The following is a 21,733-nucleotide window of genomic DNA, read 5'->3' as shown; positions in this document are numbered from 1 at the left end:
ACAACGGAATGTGCTGGAAGGGGTGAGTTCACCCGAGGGGTGTATCGCAGGGAAGAACTTAACATCGGCTATGGAGGGAGGACTAATGGCGTCAACCCCGGAGGGGGGAGGGGAACCCTCCGAATGCCTTGGAGCCGTAGGAGGAGAGGAAATGGCCTTGGAAAACTCCACAGAATTGTTTAGAGCTGAGGAAAATATAAAATTGTTATACAAACAATTTCCTTCCCGGAACTGAAACCGCTAGAAAAACCTGAGAATATTACTTTGGAATCATTATGGCTAGCTATAGCCACACTTCAAAACTCTTTAATGACGATATCAGGTCCTATGAAAACGATGCAAGAAATTTGTGGTAACCTGAAAACATCAGTGGAGAAACAAGAGAAGAAAATGACTCAAATGGAGGAGAAAATAAATAAAATTGAGATAGTACAAGATACGCTGATAAAAACTGATATTGTTACTAATAGGAGGTTAGAGATAATTGAAAATGACTTAAGAAACACCAATATTAGAGTATTGAATTTTCCTAAATGTAATTTGATATCTCCAAAAGAACAGTTTAAAAGTTACCTGAGGGATGTCCTTAAGATCGCTTTGGAAGAGCAACCTAAGATAATTAAGGCATATTTTGTGTCTGACCTTAAAGAAACATCTGAGAATCAAATTGGATCTGGTGAAAATGTATAATTAAATATTACTGAGTTCCTAGAAACCACACAACAACAGCAATTAGAAGGAAGAGGAACTTTATTGGTAAAATTTTCAATACCATTGGACAGAGAAAATATCATGAAGAAGTTCTTACAAAATCGATCTGTTTTATATCTAAACCAGAAGGTATGGATATATCCCGACGTTTCTAAGGAAACACAAAGAAAAAGAAAAAAATTTTTGACATTGTTACCTAAAGCTAGGAGTCATGGAGCCCAGATCATTCTGAGGTTTCTATGCAAATGTGTCATGAAAGTGTCCGGGAATAGATATGTTTTCTACGAGCCGGATCAGCTCTGCAATTTCTTACAATCACATCAGTGGACACTAGATCCAGGCTGAATCAGCGAATTAATATATAACTGCCTTACTCTCAGTTTTCCTTTTTTCTATATGATTGTTGAATTGCTCTAAAGTGGAATGGATCTCCCCCTTGTAGTGTAAAAGTAACACGAGCAACAGTAATATTAAAATTCAGTTTTCCATATCTATTCTAAATATATTTTTCTTATTCTTATTTGATGGTACCTTTAGAGATCTGGATAATTGTAAAAAGTTACCTTAAATAATGGAAATATTATGCTCATTTGCTGGAACATGTAAAATGTTTTGAGTTATTGAAAATTGCAAAAGAAAAAAAAAAAAGTGGGGATAGGGGACATGCTTGCCTAGTCCCAAGGCCTATGTGAAAAGAATCAGAATGTATGCTGTTTGCCATGATTAATGCTAAGGGGTGATTATATAATAATTTCACTGCATTAAAGAAAAAGCCATTTAAACCCATATGCTGTAAAATATAAAACAGATAATCCCATTCCACCATTTGAAATGCTTTTTCAGCATCAAAACTGGCCACCAGAAAAGGCTCCCAATTTCTCTTACAGAGATTCATTGTAGTAAGAAAAATCTGACATTAGTCAATAGAGAAATGGGACAATAAGACTTGTAAATACCTGTGATATGTGCTAGATTGGTACGTGGAGGATATTTCCCCTTATCTATCAGAGTTTGAAATACCAAATGCAAGGGGTCTACTAAAAGATCAGAAAGCATTTTAAAGATTTCTGCACTATACTCATCCGGACCCAGAGCTTTAAGAGATTTGGATTGTCGGATACCTACAGAAACCTCTTCCCTACCAACCATTCTAATTGCTCTTCAATAAAACTTGGCAACCCCAAATTACCACAAAAATTTCTACATTTCTCAGAATCCCAACCATCGGAGGAATAGAGTTCTGCATAAAAAGTTTGAAAACTATCAAGTATTTCTCGATTTGAATTAGTCAGGTTACCTGATTAAATTCTTAATGCAGATACATATTTAGAACAACCATTTGTCTTGATCAAGCTAGCCATGAACTTACCCGTCTTGTCAGTATATTGACAGAGCCTGAATTTATAGTATAAAAAGCTGTTTTTAGTTCTCTGATGAGCAACTAATTTAACGCCATCCATGTAGCTATATAATTTTCTCTATCTGATGTGGAGTTTGATACTGACAGAGAATGTTTGGCTCGATGAAGCTGACGTTCCAACTCCAATAAAAATTTGTCAATATCTCTTCTCCTCTGAACTACCTAAGAAATAATATCCTCCCTAAGGACAGCCTTAGCAGTATACCAGAACAGAATGGGATCAGCCACATGATTACTATTGTTAATAGTATAAGCCTTCCATTTTGTTTGTACATAATCCTGAAAGTGGGGGTCAGTGCCAAATAATATAGAAATTGCCAACTATAAGTCAATCTATCTCCCACTCGATAAGTAAACTGGGCCCAAACCAGAGCATGGTCAGAAATCAAAATCTCATCGATGTCCATATTTATGACTCCTGTGAAAATATTCTTTTCAACCAGTATATAGTCTAATCTAGAAAAGATGGTGTGGGCTCTTGATAAGAGTGTGTAGTCCCTCTCAAAAGGAATTAACACCCTCCATGCATCCACCAATTGTAACCCCTCTTCCAAAAAATTGATACCCCTCTTCAGGAAGCACTTATCACCTTTAACCAACCCTGATCTATTCAATGTGGAGTCACGGACAACATTAAAGTCTCCTCCCAATATTAAGCCATCATCCACATATGGAAGTAATAATTTGTATATACCCCAAAAAAAAAGCATGATCATAATTGTTAGGAGCATACATATTGCATAACGCTAAGGTTTTATGATCAAGCTCAGTCACCAAAATCAAATACCTACCCTTAGGATCTTTAATTTCCCATTTAACAATAACTGGCAATTTATTATGCACTAATATCGCAACACCAGCTGATCTGGAGGAGGTGGAGGCATAATGAACCATTCCAACCCAGTACTTCTGCAACTTAGTGTGCTCAGGATCGCTCAAATGTGTTTCTTGCAAAAAAAAAAAAAAAAATCTGCTGGGTTTTGTTTTTTTTCAGAACAGTTAGGATTTTAGCTCTTTTAATTACTGATTGTATTCCACATACATTCCAGGAGATCAACTTCACGCTTTGGGAAGTCATTTATCCACATCCAGACCACTTATCTGCATGTCAAAAACACCAACCATCCCATGTAGGAACATTCCCAGCATAGGTCCCCACCTAACACATTCAAGCCTCCTGTCCAGCATACTGTGCTCATCACACAAGGCCTGCCCACAACTTGTTGAATCAAACAAAGAACAATAAAATCATCCCTCTTTTCCCAAAACCTCCACGTTATACCCCCCTTCCACCAAACTCATACAATTTACTGAGATCACTTTTGGTGCATCCAAACCCCCTACTACCCATTCCACCTCCATCCTCCCCATTTTTAAAACACAATACTCTTTCACTCAAATAGTGCAAAGAGTAAAGAATTACTTCGCAATAAAAATAAAATAAAACCACCTTCCCACTGCTGGTGTTAAGTAGCCCATGAAAAAAATCATAAATGTAGAAGGGCGCAAAATATTTGTTCACCACCATAAAGCGCAATGACTAACAACCAGTTCTCATCCAATTATTTTGAACCCAGAAATATCATGAAAGAAGTAAAAAGAAGTATACAACACAACATTATCACATACACCATCTTCTAAGTATAAAAGAGAGGCCTTTCACCTCACAAAGTCTTCAAATGGATGCCAGAATCAAGATCAGTGCTGCGTACTGGACTTAGCTTCCAATTCTGCGACATAGACCCGGGCTGCAATGGTATCTGTAAACCATTTCACTCCATCAGCAAGCATAAGGAGTTTTGCTGGATAAAGCAGAGCAGAGTGTATGCCCATAGCATATAATTTTGAGCTTACTGGCACAAATGCCCGTCTTTGTGCTGACAACTCGGCGGAATAATCTTGAAAGACTAGTATTTTCTTGTTATTATGGCAAAGCTGTTTCCCTGAGCAGAGTGCCTGCAAAATCTCCAATTCATGCGCAAAGTTGAATACTTTGGCTATGACGACATACAGACACCTGGCCTTCTCCCTTCTAGGCTCCAGCTGGTGTGCTCTCTCAAAACACAGCTTGCCATTCGCTTCCAATAGGCCTAATTCTTTCAGAATCCATGACTCTAAAAAATGTGGCAGTTCATGATCTTCCAGCGACTCAGGTAAGCCGATGAAGCACAGATTGTAACCACGAGATCTGTTCTCCAGATCCTCAAGCCTTTCCACGTTTTTCTTCAATGCCGATTTTAATGTGGAGATCTCTTTTTGAAGCGAAGCAAGGTCATCATGGTTATCAGAGATTCTCTGTTCCATCTCTGCAAAATGCCTCTCATAACCGGTTAAAGTCCCAGACACCTCATATAACTTATCAAAGATTTTTTTAAACTCAGGTTCCAGAGCTTCAGCCCCTGCCTGCTTTAATTCTGAGATCGCTGCAATTTTCCGAGATTCTCTCTCAGAATCAGTGACCTCTTCCGCCATCTTAGATTCCGCCGACTTTAACTTCTCCTTTTCTTTCTTGGCGATCCTTGTGGCCATGACAACAAGTATCACAGCCCAAAAGTCCTGATATAACATGGTCCACTATTCAGTTTCAAAATGACAAACAAGTATTAGGTCGATGGGGGAGGATAAGCAGCGAGGGGACACAGGGATGGGAATCAGATCATCTCCCTCTCACTACACCACATGATCTCCAGCAGGAGTCTTCTATGGATGACACAGATCACAGTTCCTTTTAGAAACTGATGTACATATATTCTGAATCTCATCAATGTGTGTCACTGTATGCAGTGGTTAGGATTATTCTTCTCCCTCCCACCCCTGCTACCCCCCCCCCCCTCCCCAGATCCCAGGGAGGTTGTAATTGTTGATGAGTAGAAAATGGGTCTGATGATCAAACCCAGGCTTCTCATATGGTAGCACAATTGCCACTGGCTATCTGGCCAAGCAGAATAGATTCCGTTGAACAAAATAGTCTTTCAAGACCTGACACATGGTTCTCTGTAAACTCTGCTTTTTGGGGTTTTTTTTAGTTTTCGGTGACACTTTGTTTAATGAACAATTATCGTAGCTTGGCACAGAACAGAAATCTGAATTTCTAAGGCAGTACAGACAGACCAATCAAAAACATCTTGTAAGTACTGTGGCTCTTAAATTAGCTGAATCCGACTGTATCAAATTCATGAATGCACTGAAGATTTCTGAAATTTAGAAACATAAAAATGATGGCAGAAAAGGATCCATCCAGTCTGCCCAGCAAGCTTATGCTATTATCTGCCGCACTGAGCAGGTTACCCCGATGCTTCTCAGTTTCCCAGACTGTGAAAGTCAGGGCCATAGTTGGATGCTGTTTGAATCCAATTTCCCTTTAACCTGCCATGGAAGCAGAGAGCAATGTTGGAGTTGCATCAAAAGTATCAGGCTTATTGGTTAAGGGTAGTAAAAGCTGCATCAGCAAGTTACCCCCATGCTTATTTGCTCCCCAAACTGTAAAAGTTGGAGCCCTTGATTGTTGTCTGAATTCAATTCCCCTTTTCCCACTGCCGTTGACACAGACAGCAATAATGGAGTTGATTTAACAGTATCAAGGCTTATTTGTTAAGGGTAGCAACCACCACACCAGCAAGTTATCCCCATGTACTTTTTTCTTCATTTCCATCCTCTAGCCTTTAAGGATCCACAGTGTTTATCCCATGCCCCTTTGAATTCCTTCACTGTTTCGTCTTCACCACCTCTTCCAGAAGGGCATTCCAGGCATTCACCACCCTCTCCATAAAGAAATATTTCCTGACATTGGTTCTGAGTTGTCCTCCCTGGAGTTTCATTTCATGACCTCTAGTTCTATCAATTTCTTTCCAATGGAAAAGTTTTGACAATTGTTCATCATTAAACCTTTCAGGTATCTGAAGATCTAGATCATATCTCCCCTGCACCTTCTCTCACACCAAGATCCCTCTCACAGTCCGTGAGCATTAGTCTTTCACTGCCAGTTACATACAGCTCTTTTGGAATACTACACCCCAGATGCATGATTCTGCATTTCTTGGCCTTGAATCTCAGCTGCCAAATCCTCAAGCAGTCTTCAAGATTTCTTAAATCACTTTTCATTTTCTCTACTTCCTCAGGTGTGTCCACTGTTTGCAGATGTTAGTATCAACCACAAACAGGCAAACTTTACCTTCTATCCCTTCTGCAATGTCGCTCACAAAGATATTGAACAGAACTGGTCCCAAAACCGATCCCTGTGGCATTCCACTTAACACCATTCTTTATTCAGAGTAGGTTCCATTTAGGATTACACGCTGTCTCCTGTCAGACAACCAGCTTGCAATCCACGCTACTACCTTGGCACCCCCTACCAAGCTTCTTATTTTGTTCATGAGTCTTCTATGTGGGACTGTATCAAAGGTTTTACTAAAATCCAAGTAAATCACATCAACTGCTCTTCCCTGATCCAATTCTCTAGTCACCTAATAAAAAAAAAAATCAGATTTGTCTGATAGGACCTTCCCCTGGTGAATCTATGCTGCTCGGGTTGAGCAACCCATTGGATTATAGATAGTTCATTATCTTTTCCTTCAGCAGACTCTCCATTAATTTTCCCACCATCGAGGTGAGGCTAAGCAGCCTGTAGTTTCCAGCCTCCTCTCTCCCACTCTTGTGAAGCAGGACCACTACTCTCCTTTAATCTTGCAGCACGTTTCCCATTCTCAGTGATCTATTGAACAGGTCTTTCAGCAGACCTGCTGGCATATCTCTAAGCTCTCTTAGTATTTTGGGATGTACCTCATCCGGCACCATGACTTTGCCCACTTTCAATTTTCCTAGCTCTTGCTATACATTCCCTTCTGTAAATGGAGTTTCATCTACTCCACCCCCAACCACAGTTTTGTCAACAAGCAACGGTTCTTCTCCAGGGTCTTCTTTAGTGAACACCGAACTGAGATATTTAATATTTCGGACATTTTTTCGTCTCTCTCCACACATTGGTCTTTGCAACCTTTCAATTTCACTATACCACTTCAGAGCTTTCCCCTTTCTCTGATATATCTGGAAAATGTTTTGTCATCTCTTTGGCAATCCTTTCTTCCACCTGACTTTTTCTTTCTTGATTTGTCTCCCTCAGTTTCACCAGATATTCTTCCCTATGTTCCTCTTTTTAGGATCCTTTATATTTCTTGATCGCTGTTATTTTTGTCTTTATTTTTTCAGCCATCTCCTTTGAGAACCAGATCGGTTTCTTATTTCTCTTACCTTTGTTTACTTTTCTAACATATAGATTTGTTGCCTTTGTAATTGCTCCTTTAAGTTGGGCCCACTGTTGTTCGATCTCTCTCATTTTCTCCCAGTCTTCTAGTTCTACCTCCAGGTACATCCCCATTTCGACAAAGTCTGTATTTTTGAAATTCAAAACTCAGGTCTTCGTGTGACCTCTCAGTTCCTATTTGCAATATCAAACCATACCATTTGATGATCATTGGTGCTCAGGTGGGCACCCACCCCAACATTAGAGACATTATCTCCGTTAGTGAGTACTAGGTTGAGTATAACTCCCTCCCTCGTGGGTTCCATTACCATTTGTTTGAACCGAGCCCCTTGCAGGGCATCCACTATCTCTCTACTTCTGGTAGATTCTGCAGCAGGTACTCTCCATTCTATGTCTGGCAGATTAAAATCTCCATCAACACTTCTCCCTTCTTTCTCACCTTTTGGATGTCTTCAACCTAATCTCTGTCTAGTTCTTCTGTTTGAGTCAGAGGCCTGTAAACCACTTCAGTAAAAAATGGATTCACCATCATCTTGCATATGCTAACATATGCAAAGAAATGGAAGCAAAACTTATAAATATTGAAAGTTGTGTATAAATCTGATGTGAGCTGGAAGGAAAGGCACAGGGATTAGAGTGACGACTCATACTAAGAAGGGTAATAAACTAAAAAAAGATGGAGTCATGAAGCTTTCATCATTTAGGTTGCACTCACATCACTGCATACCACTGCTCTGCAACTACCTCCTTTACTTATCCTTCCTTTGCAGCTTCCAAGTGTGCATATCTTCCCTTACTTACAACTCCCATGCCTACACATCTCCCCCACAGCTCACATGACTGCAGCTTCCACATCTGTGTTTATAAATGTGCTTGTTCAGTTTATTCTCCTCTCTCCATCTCCACAGGATCATTGCTTATGCAACACAGGTTCTACCTCGCTAGCTGAGGGATGGATAGGAACATCTTCTCCACTCTATGCTAGCAAGAGTTGCCCATGCAATGGCAGCTGTCCTCTCTGTCCCCCCCCCCCCCCCCCCCCCCCCCCACTCCAGACCTGTATATAACCACAAAGCTGCTTTTTGTCTTCAGAGGGAAATAGCTAATTCTCACCAGATTGGTGACCTTGGAAACCTTAAGCACCTCTTCGTGACGGACTCTGATGGTGTAATTAATTGGGAAGTTGTACTTCTGCAAAAGACAGCAACAGATAAGGTGTTAGAAGAAAAGAGGACAGGGTCATGCCATTTATATCTCCCTTGCTACATTTGCTCATGTACCTAGCAGGGACAGTGTAGTGCTAGCCAAACAGAGGGCTCCATTTGTAGGAAGAAATAGAAAAGTTGCTTACCTGTAACAGGTGTTCTCTATGGACAGCAGGGCAAATCATCCAAAAAAGCTGGTGATGCCATCAGATGGCACTGTGATGGAAAATAACATGTTCTCTCATAGCACAGAGTAAAGAAAAAATTTATCTGAGCACGTACAGGAATTCCCATGCTGACATAAGAACATAAGAAATTGCCATGCTGGGTCAGACCAAGGGTCTATCAAGCCCAGCATCCTGTTTCCAACAGAGGCCAAACCAGGCCACAAGAACCTGGCAATTACCCAAACACTAAGAAGATCCCATACTACTGATACAATTAATAACAGTGGCTATTCCCTAAGTAAAGTTGATTAATAGCCGTTAATGGACTTCTCCAAACCTTTTTTGAACCCAGCTACACTAACTACACTACCACATCCTCTGGCAAAGAGCTTTATTGTACGTTGAGTGAAAAAGAATTTTCTCTGATTAGTCTTAAATGTGCTACTTGCTAACTTCATGGAATGCCCCCTAGTCCTTTTATTATTCGAAAGTTTAAATAACCGATTCACATCTACTCATTCAAGACTCTCATGATCTTAAAGACCTCTAACATATCCCCCCTCAGCCGTCTCTTCTCCAAGCTGAACAGGCCTAACCTCTTCAGCCTTTCCTCATAGGGGAGCTGTTCCATCCCCTTTATCATATATTCTTTTGAAGGGGCGGTCTCCAGAATTATACACAGTATTCCAAATGAGGTCTCACCAGAGACCTATACAGGGCAATGTCACCTCCCTTTTTCTGTTTATTTATTTATTTAACAGTTTTATATACCGAAATTCTTGTAAGAAGTTACAAATCAATTCGGTTTACATTGAAACAGTAACAGTGCCTCAGAGGAGAGCAATTACATTGAACTAGGGATTACAATAAAAAACAAAAAAAAACAAAACAGTTAACATTGACATTGTAACAGTAATAGTGTCTCGGAGAGAGCAAATATATTGCACACGGGATAGTATACGCTCAGTAATGTAGTAATGGAGCTAAAGCTAGACATGTAGTTTTAGTCAAAAGCGATAGAAATGATGGGGAGAGTCAAAAGGACTACTAATGATCGTTCTGATTTAATTCAGAAGATTATCTGAATAGGCAAAGGCCTGATGACTATTCCTGTTGACTATTCCTGTTCCCTGTTGACTATTCCTCTCCCTATGCAGGCAAGCATCTTTCTGGATTTTGCCATCACCTTATCCACCTGTTTGTCCACTTTAAGATCATCCAATACAATCACTCCCAGATCCTGCTCTTCTTTGGTGCTTAGAAGAATTTCACCTTCAATACTGTACACTTCCCTTGGGTTTTTGGCTGCCTTTTCATCTATCCCTTTTCATCTATCCCAATGTCATCAGTTTGTAAAGGGTGCACCCTGTCCCAAACAAAAAACTGTATGAAAAACTAAACAAAAAACTGTATGAAAAAACAATCAGGAAAATGAAGAAGTCCCTCTTGATGGTGGAGCTGGCTAGATGACAAACCAAATAGATGGGCACTGCAGTGTGTGAAAGGTCTCTCTCTCTCTTCTGATGAGCTTCCCAAATGGTTTACTTGGTACTAAACAAAAAGCTGGCCTGGTTTCAGTCTCTTACAGAAAAACCATGGTCCATCAGCTTCTCTTTTCCAGCACTATCTCATGTAGCTATACCTGCCAGCTAGGGTTTATGCTTGAGTTTGGCTGAAAGGCTGAAGCAGTTAGGATGCAATACTGAATTTGTGACAAAAGGCAACGAAATAAACTCTCTCCTCTTCTAAGATACTCTCTGTGCAAAGTTTAGAATACTTAACTCAGTCTCTTAGGAGGGTGATCTAGCCATGTGCTCCTGGACCTGGATATCTCTGGAAAGGAATTCTTTCAGCTTTCAGCTCCTGTATCCTCCGTCCCTTGTTGGGATTTAAGAACAGCTGTCTGTCCCTCTTTTCCCTCAGAGTTCAGACTTCTGTTTCTCCCTCTCAATACTTAGCTCTTCAGAAGAGGAACTGATTGCACGGCTGCCAGATGCACTCCTCTCTTCCTGGCTCCTGGCAGTCCCTGCCCCTAACACACAGAGCCAGCCAATTTGTGCCTTTTCTTCCTTAAATGTTTTCCCAGTATTCCTTTGGCTTCCTCCTCTGCTGGCTATGTAATGCTCTTCTCTGGACAGACTAAACAATAGCGCCCTTTTCCTAGCTTGTTAACACTGAGTGCTGGATGCTTTTTCTTGCAGAACATTTGTCATTCACAGAAGAGCACAAAGGGTTTTTGATATCTTTTTATATTCCTTCCCCTTGGTTGCTGAGGCTCGCAGTCTCTACAGCGTTGAAAACCCCTTTTTGGCAGATCCAAAATCGATCACTAAGATCTAGATGCAGCCAGATCCACATTGTAAGGGTCTAACACATGATAAGCTCATGTGGGCAGGAACCTGGTTTATAGAAGTTTGCAAAGTAGAAAAAGCTCAGGTAAAACCCAAAAATGTGTAACAAAGACAAAACCAGGGGAACCAAAACAAAAAATAACTCACAACCATCCAACTGTCTGCAGGAAATATGCTTAAAACAGGTGTCAGCAAGCCAGATGATGTGTCCCGCTGTATTATGCAAGGATCATCTGGACAATTCACTCATCTATCTTTCCCAATGTCCAAGCAAAAACATTTTTGGTATTTTTGTAGCAGGTAAAAACAAATGAAAGACCAACAATCTAGTTAGAAAATCACCAAGCCCATTGGTCCAATACTAAAGACCGCAGACTCTTAGATGGATTATAAATTGTTTAACTAAGCCCTGAAGAAGCTGGCTTACAGCAAAACACTTGCTATGTTGGGTTTGCTTCCCCTGGTTTTGTCTTTATAGTAGCTTGCTACATGGATGACGTGTCCAAAACAGTTTAAGTTTTCCTTAAAGACTTAGTTATTTAAAATTTATGTATTTATTTATAGCTTTTTTTATACCATGGGTAGTTTCCTAAACTCGTTTGAGGGAAACAGCTTTTTTATATTTTAAGTTTAAGTTTGTTTTTGGCAGTCTTATTTTATGAATATTTTATCAGTCTGTTTACTATTTTATATTGTTTTACTACATTTTCTGCTTTATGTATTTTATTTGTATTTTATTATGTGTTTTTTTTGTAAATCACCTAGGGCCTAGTGCAGTAGTTGATACCAAATGCTAAATAAATAAACAAATGCATTACTCTGCATTGGTTTAGCATTAAATCTTAGCTGACAGTTTCTAGATCATTCCTCGAGGTTCGCTAGATCCCTCCTCATATTTTCCATACCTTTTTGGCTGTCTACCCTGTTGCAAATTTTGGCATCAGCAGCAAGAAGACAAACCTTTCCAGATAATCCTTATGCTAAATTGCTCACAAAAATGTTGAAAAGAACTGATCCAGGACTGATTCCTGAGGCACACCACTAGTAATGCCCTCCTCTTCAGAGTAAACTCCATTTAATACTACCCTTTGTCTCCTCACACTCAGCCAGTTTCTGTAGGATTTGTGGACCCTTGGGCCGATCGGAGCCGTAGGAAGAGCTGCTGTAGGTGGTAGAAGCAGCGACCCCGACCGGGAGGCGGCAGGGACAGGTTGATGGCAGGTCGTAGACGGGACTCTGGAGGCCCTATGCGACCAAGGGCCCCGGCGAGGATGGAGGTGATGGTAGCGCTGGCTCGGTGAAGAGGAAACCTTCACCCTGGAAGCCGATCCTCCCCCGAGAGGAGCTCGTAGGAGTTCAGCCGCTGGGACTTAGGAGATTCACCTGGAAGCCGGAGTCCCCCCAGGAGGAGCCCGTAGGAACCCGGCCGCTGGGACTTAGGAGGGCCCGCAGGGGCCTGGTCAGCGGTAGTCCAAGGTCGAAAGCCGAAGGGTTGTTGCTCGCCGTACCAGAGTCAGGAACCAGTGGATCGCCGTCAGCTAGTCCGAGGTCAGAAGCCAGAGGGTCAACGAAAGCCGGTCCGAGGTCAGAAGCCAGGAGGTCAACGTAAGCCGGTCCGAGGTCAGAAGCCAGAAGATACCAATGCCAGTCCGGGGTCAGAAGCCAAGTAGAGACGTCAGCCGATCCGAGTCAGGAGCCAAGGAAGAACACCAAGCAGAACGCAGCAACTGAAGACAGGAACAACCCTGGGAACCTCGTTGCAAGGCCCTGAGGAGAGGGACTGCAGGGCTTAAGTAGCCCTGCAGCGTCTGACGTCACCGGGAGGATGCAGGCAGATTTCCCGCGCCTGGCCCTTTAAGAATCGGGCCGAGACGCGCGCGTGCCCCTAGGGGGCGGAGCTAGCCGCGGCGAGACGCCGGCTGCTCCGGCGATGCAGGAGCCGCGTGGTGGGAGCAGGGGCAGGCCCGAGCGCTGCGTGGAGGCGCGGAGAGAGCCGTGGTGGGAGCCCCCGGAGACCCGAGGAAGCCCGAGAAGCCCCGGAAGTCCGCGGAGGTAGGAGGAGCGGCCGGGACCGACCCGGAGCCGCAACAGTTTCTAACCCAGTCAGTCACTCTAGGATCCATCCCAAGGGTGCTCAATTTATTTATAAGTCTTCTGTGCGGAACCATGTCAAAGACCTTTACTGAAATCCATTACATCTAGTACTCTTCCTTGATCCAGTTCTCTGGTTACACAATCAAAGAAATTGATCAGATTCATCTGACAAGGTTTACCTCTAGTAAAACCATGCTGTCTCGGATCATGCAAACCACTGGATTTCAGAAACTGCACTATCCTCTGTTCTTGCAGTGATTCCATTAATTTGCTCATCACAGAGGTTAGACTAATTGACCTATAATTCCCAGACTCTTCCTTACGTCCACTTTTGTGAATAGGGAACCACATCTGCCTCTCTCCAGTCATCCGGAACTGCTGCCAACTATAAAGAAGCATTGATAAGGTCAGCCAGTGGAGCTGCCAGGACTTCTCTAAGTTCCCTCAATACCCCCAAGATGTATCTTATCCAGCCCCATCACCTTATCTACTATGTTGTTGATGATGAAAAGGCTGTTACGGCTGGTTAGAGAATGAACCAGAATGAATCATACAGAAGAAAATAGGATAAAGCATAAACATTGGCAAGCTAAGAGAGAATTTGAAAAGAAGTTGGCTGTAGAGGCAAAAACTCACAGTAAAAACTTTTTAAAATATATCCGAAGCAGAAAGCCTGTGAGGGAGTCAGTTGGACCGTTAGATGATCGAGGGGTTAAAGGGGCACTTAGAGAAGATAAGGCCATCCCGGAAAGATTAAATGATTTCTTTGCTTCGGTGTTTACTGAAGAGGATGTTGGGGAGGTACCCGTAATGGAGAAGGTTTTTATGGGTAATGATTCAGATGGACTGAATCAAATCAAGGTGAACCTAGAAGATGTGGTAGGCCTGATTGACAAACTGAAGAGTAGTAAATCAACCTGGACCGGATGGAATACACCCCAGAGTTCGAAGGAACTAAAAAATGAAATTTCAGACCTATTAGTAAAAATTTGTAACTTATCATTAAAATCATCCATTGTACCTAAAGACTGGAGGATAGCAAATGTAACCCCAATATTTAAAAAGGGCTCCAGGGTCGATCCGGGAAACTACAGACCGGTTAGCCTGACTTCAGTGCCAGGAAAAATAGTGGAAAGTGTTCTAAACATCAAAATCACAGAACATATAGAAAGACATGGTTTAATGGAACAAAGTCAGCATGGCTTTACCCAGGGCAAGTCTTGCCTCACAAATCTGCTTCACTTTTTTGAAAGAGTTAATAAACATGTGGATAAAGGTGAACCGGTAGATATAGTATACTTGGATTTTCAGAAGACGTTTGACAAAGTTCCTCATGAGAGGCTTCTAGGAAAAGTAAAAAGTCATGGGATAGGTGGCGATGTCCTTTCATGGATTGCAAACTGGCTAAAAGACAGGAAACAGAGAGTAGGATTAAATGGGCAATTTTCTCAGTGGAAGGGAGTGGACAGTGGAGTGCCTCAGGGATCTGTATTGGGACCCTTACTGTTCAATATATTTATAAATGATCTGGAAAGAAATACGACGAGTGAGATAATCAAATTTGCAGATGACACAAAATTGTTCAGAGTAGTTAAATCACAAGCAGATTGTGATAAATTGCAGGAAGACCTTGTGAGACTGGAAAATTGGGCATCCAAATGGCAGATGAAATTTAATGTGGATAAGTGCAAGGTGATGCATATAGGGAAAAATAACCCATGCTATAATTACACAATGTTGGGTTCCATATTAGATGCCACAACCCAAGAAAGAGATCTAGGTGTCATAGTGGATAACACATTGAAATCGTCGGTGCAGTGTGCTGCGGCAGTCAAAAAAGCAAACAGAATGTTGGGAATTATTAGAAAAGGAATGGTGAATAAAACGGAAAATGTCATAATGCCTCTGTATCGCTCCATGTTGAGACCGCACCTTGAATACTGTGTACAATTCTGGTCGCCGCATCTCAAAAAAGATATAATTGCGATGGAGAAGGTACAGAGAAGGGCTACCAAAATGATAAGGGGAATGGAACAACTCCCCTATGAGGAAAGACTAAAGAGGTTAGGGCTTTTCAGCTTGGAGAAGAGACGACTGAGGGGGGATATGATAGAGGTGTTTCAAATCATGAGAGGTCTAGAACGGGTAGATGTGAATCAGTTATTTACTCTTTCGGATAGTAGAAAGACCAGGGGGCACTCCATGAAGTTAGCATGGGGCACATTTAAAACTAATCGGAGAAAGTTCTTTTTTACTCAACGCACAATTAAACTCTGGAATTTGTTGCCAGAGAATGTGGTTAGTGCAGTTAGTATAGCTGTGTTTAAAAAAGGATTGGATAAGTTCTTGGAGGAGAAGTCCATTACCTGCTATTAAGTTCACTTAGAGAATAGCCACTGCCATTAGCAATGGTTACATGGAATAGACTTAGTTTTTGGGTACTTGCCAGGTTCTTATGGCCTGGATTGGCCACTGTTGGAAACAGGATGCTGGGCTTGATGGACCCTTGGTCTGACCCAGTATGGCATTTTCTTATGTTCTTATGTAATGGCTGCTGTTATAATAAGGATAAAATCGTCTTCTTAAATAGTAATATTGCCTTCCTTAAGAATATTGTTGGAATTTTCATTGCAAAGAATGGTCTGTTGATATTGATGTTAAAGATTGCAAAGTGGTAGTATGTTCCTTTATGACCTCTACTGCTTTTTTTTTTTTAATTTTCAGAAAAGAAATTATATCCAGTGCAAGGGACATTTACCAACTTCTCATGCACATCTTCTTTAAGACCAGAGGCCTTAAGCCATGCTAATCTTGTAGAAATGCTCTAGCCAAAATTCTAAAAGCTGCATCATAGGAATCCTAAATCAACCTTGTCAGCCTTCTCCAATAAAGAAGTAACCTTACTTTAGTCCAATTCATTTGACTGCTGACACTCTTGTTTTAATTTTGAGATATTGCACTATCAGCAATTGATCTGTGCTATCTGTGCAAATATTCATCCTGGTCACCGTTTCTCTACAAAAAACCCTAGAATTCTGGAACAACTGCCTTCAATCCATCAACAACCTGCTCATGAGCCTTAACTTAATTCTTAATGCCAATAAGACTGAAATACTCCTATCTCTCAAGACGGGAAATATGCAATGTCCAACTTACACCTCAGTCAACCATCCTTCTCCTTCTCCTCTCAAGTTAGAAACCTCGGAGTCATCATAGACAATCAATTAAACCTAAAGAGATTCATTAATAATACCACCAAGGATGGCTTCTTTAAATTGCAAATCCTAAAACGGATCAGACCGCTCCTCCACTTCCAAGACTACCGGTCAGTTCTTCAGGCAATCATTTTCTCAAAAATTGACTACTGTAATTCTCTTCTACTCGGCCTCCCAACCAACACCATTAAACCCCTACAAATGCTCCAAAACGCTTCAGCTAGGATTCTTACTAAGACCAACAAAAGAGATCATATTACCCCTGTCTTGAAAAACCTACACTGGCTCCCAATTAAGTTTAGAATCACTTACAAAGTACTGACTATCATACATAAATCCATTCACAACCTCATCCCACTGGACCTCAACATACCTTTTCGACTACACATACCACACAGACCGGTAAGAGCAGCTTATAGAAATTCTCTCCTCACTCCACCCATCAAAACCTCTCTTAATAAACGAGCTTTATCCACAGCGGGCCCTACAGAATGGAACTCTCTACCTCCAGAACTCCGGCAAGAACAATGCCCGATCACCTTTAAAAAGAGACTCAAAACTTGGCTATTCGAACAAGCATTCAATTAAAGCCAATAATTTACTCTCTTACCTCACCTTACCATTCTTCAGACTCTCCATCAGATTACCGATCAGATTATATAGTAGATTATCATTACAACTCTACATGCCTTCCCCCCAAATATATGCTACATATTCCATGTATTAAATTAATCTAACACGACTCAAAAAAGAACTAAGACAATTTCCATCAACATTAAATCCAATACAAAAAAGGAAATGTCACACTCCAAACAATATTATAACAGTTATACCGCTTCCCAAGAGAATTTCTTAATTTTTAAATTTTTTGTGATTTTTTAATTTTTGATATTTAGCCGCATCATCAAGCCTGACAGCGTGTTCTCTATAGTTTCCAAACGAGAGCCGCCCGGACCTCTAATCATCTGCGGCGGTCCTTAATGTTCTGTTTTTTTCAATTTTTACTTTCTTTTTCCAATTTTTCTTTTCAAGGTTTTTCATTTATATATTATTATCATTCAATCTTCAGTGCTGTAATATTGATTTTAACAGAGTTCATTGATTTTGACAAAGCTCGGTTTTAACAAAGCTCAACATACAGCCGAAGTTTCGCAGCACTTGCTGCTTCATCAGGAGCTTAAGTGTAAAATTCTTTGTCAGAAACGGAGCAATCTTTCTCTGTTGAATGGATACCTATATTAAAACAGTTTTATAAAATATTAACAACTTTGAATATCTAAATAAGTAAATCACTTATCTGGGATCGGCAAACACTCCAACCTTAGAACAGGACGACACAGTCTCACAACATCTTTGAATGAACAGAGACCATCTTAGCATCAGACGCGGGCTTATAAGCAGAAGTCAACCAATCCAGACCACACACGTCATTTTCAAAAGTGACGTCAGTATCAAGTTTACCTTCAACAAGGCTTTAGAGGAGGGAAAATTGTTTTAATGGACAGAACTCAATATTCAAAGGAAGCACATCTTCAACTCTCTAATAGGACATTTTATTATCCTTTACAAGAAGATCCAACGAAGTCCCTGTTTAAAGAGATTGAGAGCATTGTACTAGAAGGAGAAAAGGCAGGTTTTCTTACTACGAAAGAAAAAAGTTTTTTGATAAAAAAAACACTCTATGGTCCCATTGTTTTACCTTTTACCGAAGATCCATAAAGATGTAAATAATCCACCAGGGAGACCGATTGTGTCCAGTAGAAATTCACTACTGGAACCTTTATCAAAGTTCGTTGATGCATTTTTAGCTCCTTATGTATCCGATTTACCATCCTTTATTAAAGACTCTCAACAAATGATCACCTTTTTAGAAAATCTTCAATGTGACACTAGTGACTTATATTTAGTCACTTTGGATGTTGAGTCCCTGTATACATCAATACCACAGGATGAAATGATAGAAATCGCTATGATGTATTTTGAATCCAGAATCCGTCCACAACGCATACCTTCAGAATTTTTAAAGTCCCTCTTACAGATAGCTCTAACTAAAAATTATTTTGCGTATGAAAATAATTTTTTTCAACAGATCTGTGGCACCGCAATGGGTGCTACTATGGCCCCAGATCTGGCCAACCTATATATGGGTGTTTTTGAACAGAAATGGATTACTGAGAATCAACCATTTTTTCAAAACATTTTTATATGGCGACGTTATATAGATGACATCATGATTCTGTGGCGTGGAACCAAAGAGCTATTTGATGATTTTTTGATTTGGTTAAACTCCTGCAATAACAGCCTACACTTTACAGCTTCCTTTCAGACAGATAGCATCACATTTTTGGATATCACCATTATGAAGACACCGATGGGCTTTAAAACCTCCGTTTATAGAAAACCACTCAGCAGTAATACATTCTTGCACTTCAGCTCATCCTCGACGTCTTAAAGAAAATTTACCCATGGGACAATTTTTTAGAATCCGTCGTTTATGTTCTTCTCAAGATGATTTCATAAATCAAGCAAAAATTTTGAGTGACCGTTTCATACAGAGAGGTTACCCCAAAAGATGTGTAAGGCGAGCTTTTCTTCGAGCCAAATATACTAATAGGGATTGGCTATTTTTTCCTAAGGACAAACAAACAGAAGAATTGATTACATGTGTTGTACCTTTCTCTCCGATGGCATCTATATTCAAGCAACTCATTCACCAGAATTGGCAAATTCTACAACATCATGGTGAATTTCAATCACGACCTAGATTTACATATACAAGAGGATCTAATTTGAAAGATCAACTTGTACATTTAGACTCGACCATCCTTACACCTAAACAAACTGCTGGCTCACACACAGCATGTGGTGCCTGCTCTGTATGTGTAAACATGCTTGTGACTACAGTTATTGAGTTTGACAATCCACCTATTTCAGTGCAATTAAGACAAAACACTACATGCAGGTCTGCAGGTGTTATTTACATAATTCAATGTCCATGTAAAATGACATATGTTGGCAAAACCACAAGGCAACTCCGGACTCGTATTATTGAACACCTTTCAAGTTTAGCCACACAACGTGAGACTGCACCCATTGTAACCCATTGTCTGGAAAAGAAACACAGCTTTGAAGAATTGCGGATTTGTGTATTGGAACAGATAATGCCCCATTGGCGTGGAGGTGATCTGGATAAACAACTTCTGAGAGCCGAACAAAGATGGATACATCTTTTAGGTACTCTCCACCCAAATGGGCTAAACGCTGAATTGGAACTTAATGTCTTTTTGTGAAGGCAAACCTGATACTGACGTCATGCCCCACTAGAATTTAAAGCTTTGTTGAAGGTAAACTTGATACTGACGTCACTTTTGAAAATGACGTGTGCGGTCTGGATTGGTTGACTTCTGCTTATAAGCCCGCGTCTGATGCTAAGATGGTCTCTGTTCGTTCAAAGATGTTGTGAGACGGTGTCATCCTGTTCTAAGGTTGGAGTGTTTGCCGATCCCAGATAAGTGATTTACTTATTTAGATATTCAAAGTTGTTAATATTTTATAAAACTGTTTTAATATAGGTATCCATTCAACAGAGAAAGATTGCTCCGTTTCTGACAAAGAATTTTACACTTAAGCTCCTGATGAAGCAGCAAGCGCTGCGAAACTTCGGCTGTATGTTGAGCTTTGTTAAAACCGAGCTTTGTCAAAATCAATGAACTCTGTTAAAATCAATATTACAGCACTGAAGATTGAATGATAATAATATATAAATGAAAAACCTTGAAAAGAAAAATTGGAAAAAGAAAGTAAAAATTGAAAAAACAGAACATTAAGGACCGCCGCAGATGATTAGAGGTCCGGGCGGCTCTCGTTTGGAAACTATAGAGAACACGCTGTCAGGCTTGATGATGCGGCTAAATATCAAAAATTAAAAAATCACAAAAAATTAAAAAATTAAGAAATTCTCTTGGGAAGCGGTATAACTGTTATAATATTGTTTGGAGTGTGACATTTCCTTTTTTGTATTAAATTAATCTAATACACACCCAGATATATAACCAGGCTAACAAAAGAATCGTATCATTATTATTATTATTTATACGTTTTGTTTTATTACCCTGTTCAATCCAAGTCTATTCCCCTGTTTAATGTAATCGCATTTTTACATGCTTGTTACTGTTATAATGTAAACCGAAGTGATATGTAACTTTGCTACATGAATTCCGGTATATAAAAATGTTAAATAAATAAATAAATAAATAAATCTTACCCCCTCATTTATCAAAATACTGTAAGCTGTTAACACATGTGATAGCACCATATCGTATGGTGCGATACAAATCCGAAAAAGAGGAAAAGTTAGGGGTGGTTTGCCATTTTGTGAAGCCCTATTGCACAGCTTTAATGAGAGAGAGAGAGAAAGAGAGAGACTAGCCATGATGCCCTCATACTAGATAGGTATTTATATCCCTATGGGAGGCCCACCTAGTAACTCAAGGTGAGGTTTAGGTATTAGTGTAGGGGTTAGGGGCCACATTGACATTCAAAGTGAGACGTACGAACAGAACAGTGCTCTCTAGTGAAGATTTGATGACCCTCAGAGTGAGGACACTCACCCAAAGATGAGATTTGTCAATGTTCTCTCAACCTAGCTTGATGTTATCAGGTAGAGAGTCCATCCCCTGGATAGAATACTTCCAAGCAGTATTCTATCCAGGGGAATTCGATAGTGTACTCAGACAGTGGGCATATACCTTTGGTATCATAGCAGGAAACTTGTTCATTATATCACCACCAGTAAGCTGTGGACATAATCACACCTGCATGTTCAGTCTGCAATAATGCTCATGATTATAGTAGATGGTTTCTTGAACCGCAGGAGGAACTAAATCCAATTGCAGTAGTGTATCGCAGGTGATCAAATCTGATGATCTCAAGGTTGCCAAACATTGTAACAAGACAGTGGTCAGACCCAAAGGAATGCTAGGTTGCAAAAGAAGAAATGAAAGCTCATTTGGGGTATTGTGTCTAGCTTTGGAGATCATACCTCCCAAAGGACAGAAAGAGAATCGAGGCAGTCCAGAGAATATAGCATGCACGTAAAGTTCTATGAAATGAGACTCAAGAATCTAACTATTAGCCAGCTAAATTAATATTTGTGCAGATAGACTAAATTCTAGCCACCTAATAAGTTAGGAACATAGAATTTAGCTGGCTAAGGGGGTCATTTTCCAAAGCGATCTGACGCCAAAAAGGACTTTTCGCATGAGATCACTAAATGGGGACGGAGTTGGGGCGGCGTCAAGACCGGAACAG

At 40.5% G+C, this 21,733-nt stretch overlaps 1 protein-coding gene across 1 annotated transcript in view; it reads right to left on the bottom strand.

Annotated features, from left to right (window-relative positions):
* The window catches only part of IL34 (interleukin 34), a 163,188-nt gene that overhangs the window by 38,707 nt on the left and 102,748 nt on the right, over window positions 1–21,733 (bottom strand). The window contains exon 4 of the mRNA XM_029608912.1: window positions 8,505–8,582. Coding sequence (XP_029464772.1) covers window positions 8,505–8,582 — 78 coding nt within the window. The remainder of the gene's footprint in view (window positions 1–8,504; window positions 8,583–21,733) is intronic.

The sequence above is a fragment of the Rhinatrema bivittatum genome, chromosome 7 (assembly GCF_901001135.1).
Source record: "Rhinatrema bivittatum chromosome 7, aRhiBiv1.1, whole genome shotgun sequence".
Classification (NCBI taxonomy): domain Eukaryota; kingdom Metazoa; phylum Chordata; class Amphibia; order Gymnophiona; family Rhinatrematidae; genus Rhinatrema; species Rhinatrema bivittatum.
This window is presented reverse-complemented; position numbering and strand designations above follow the sequence as displayed.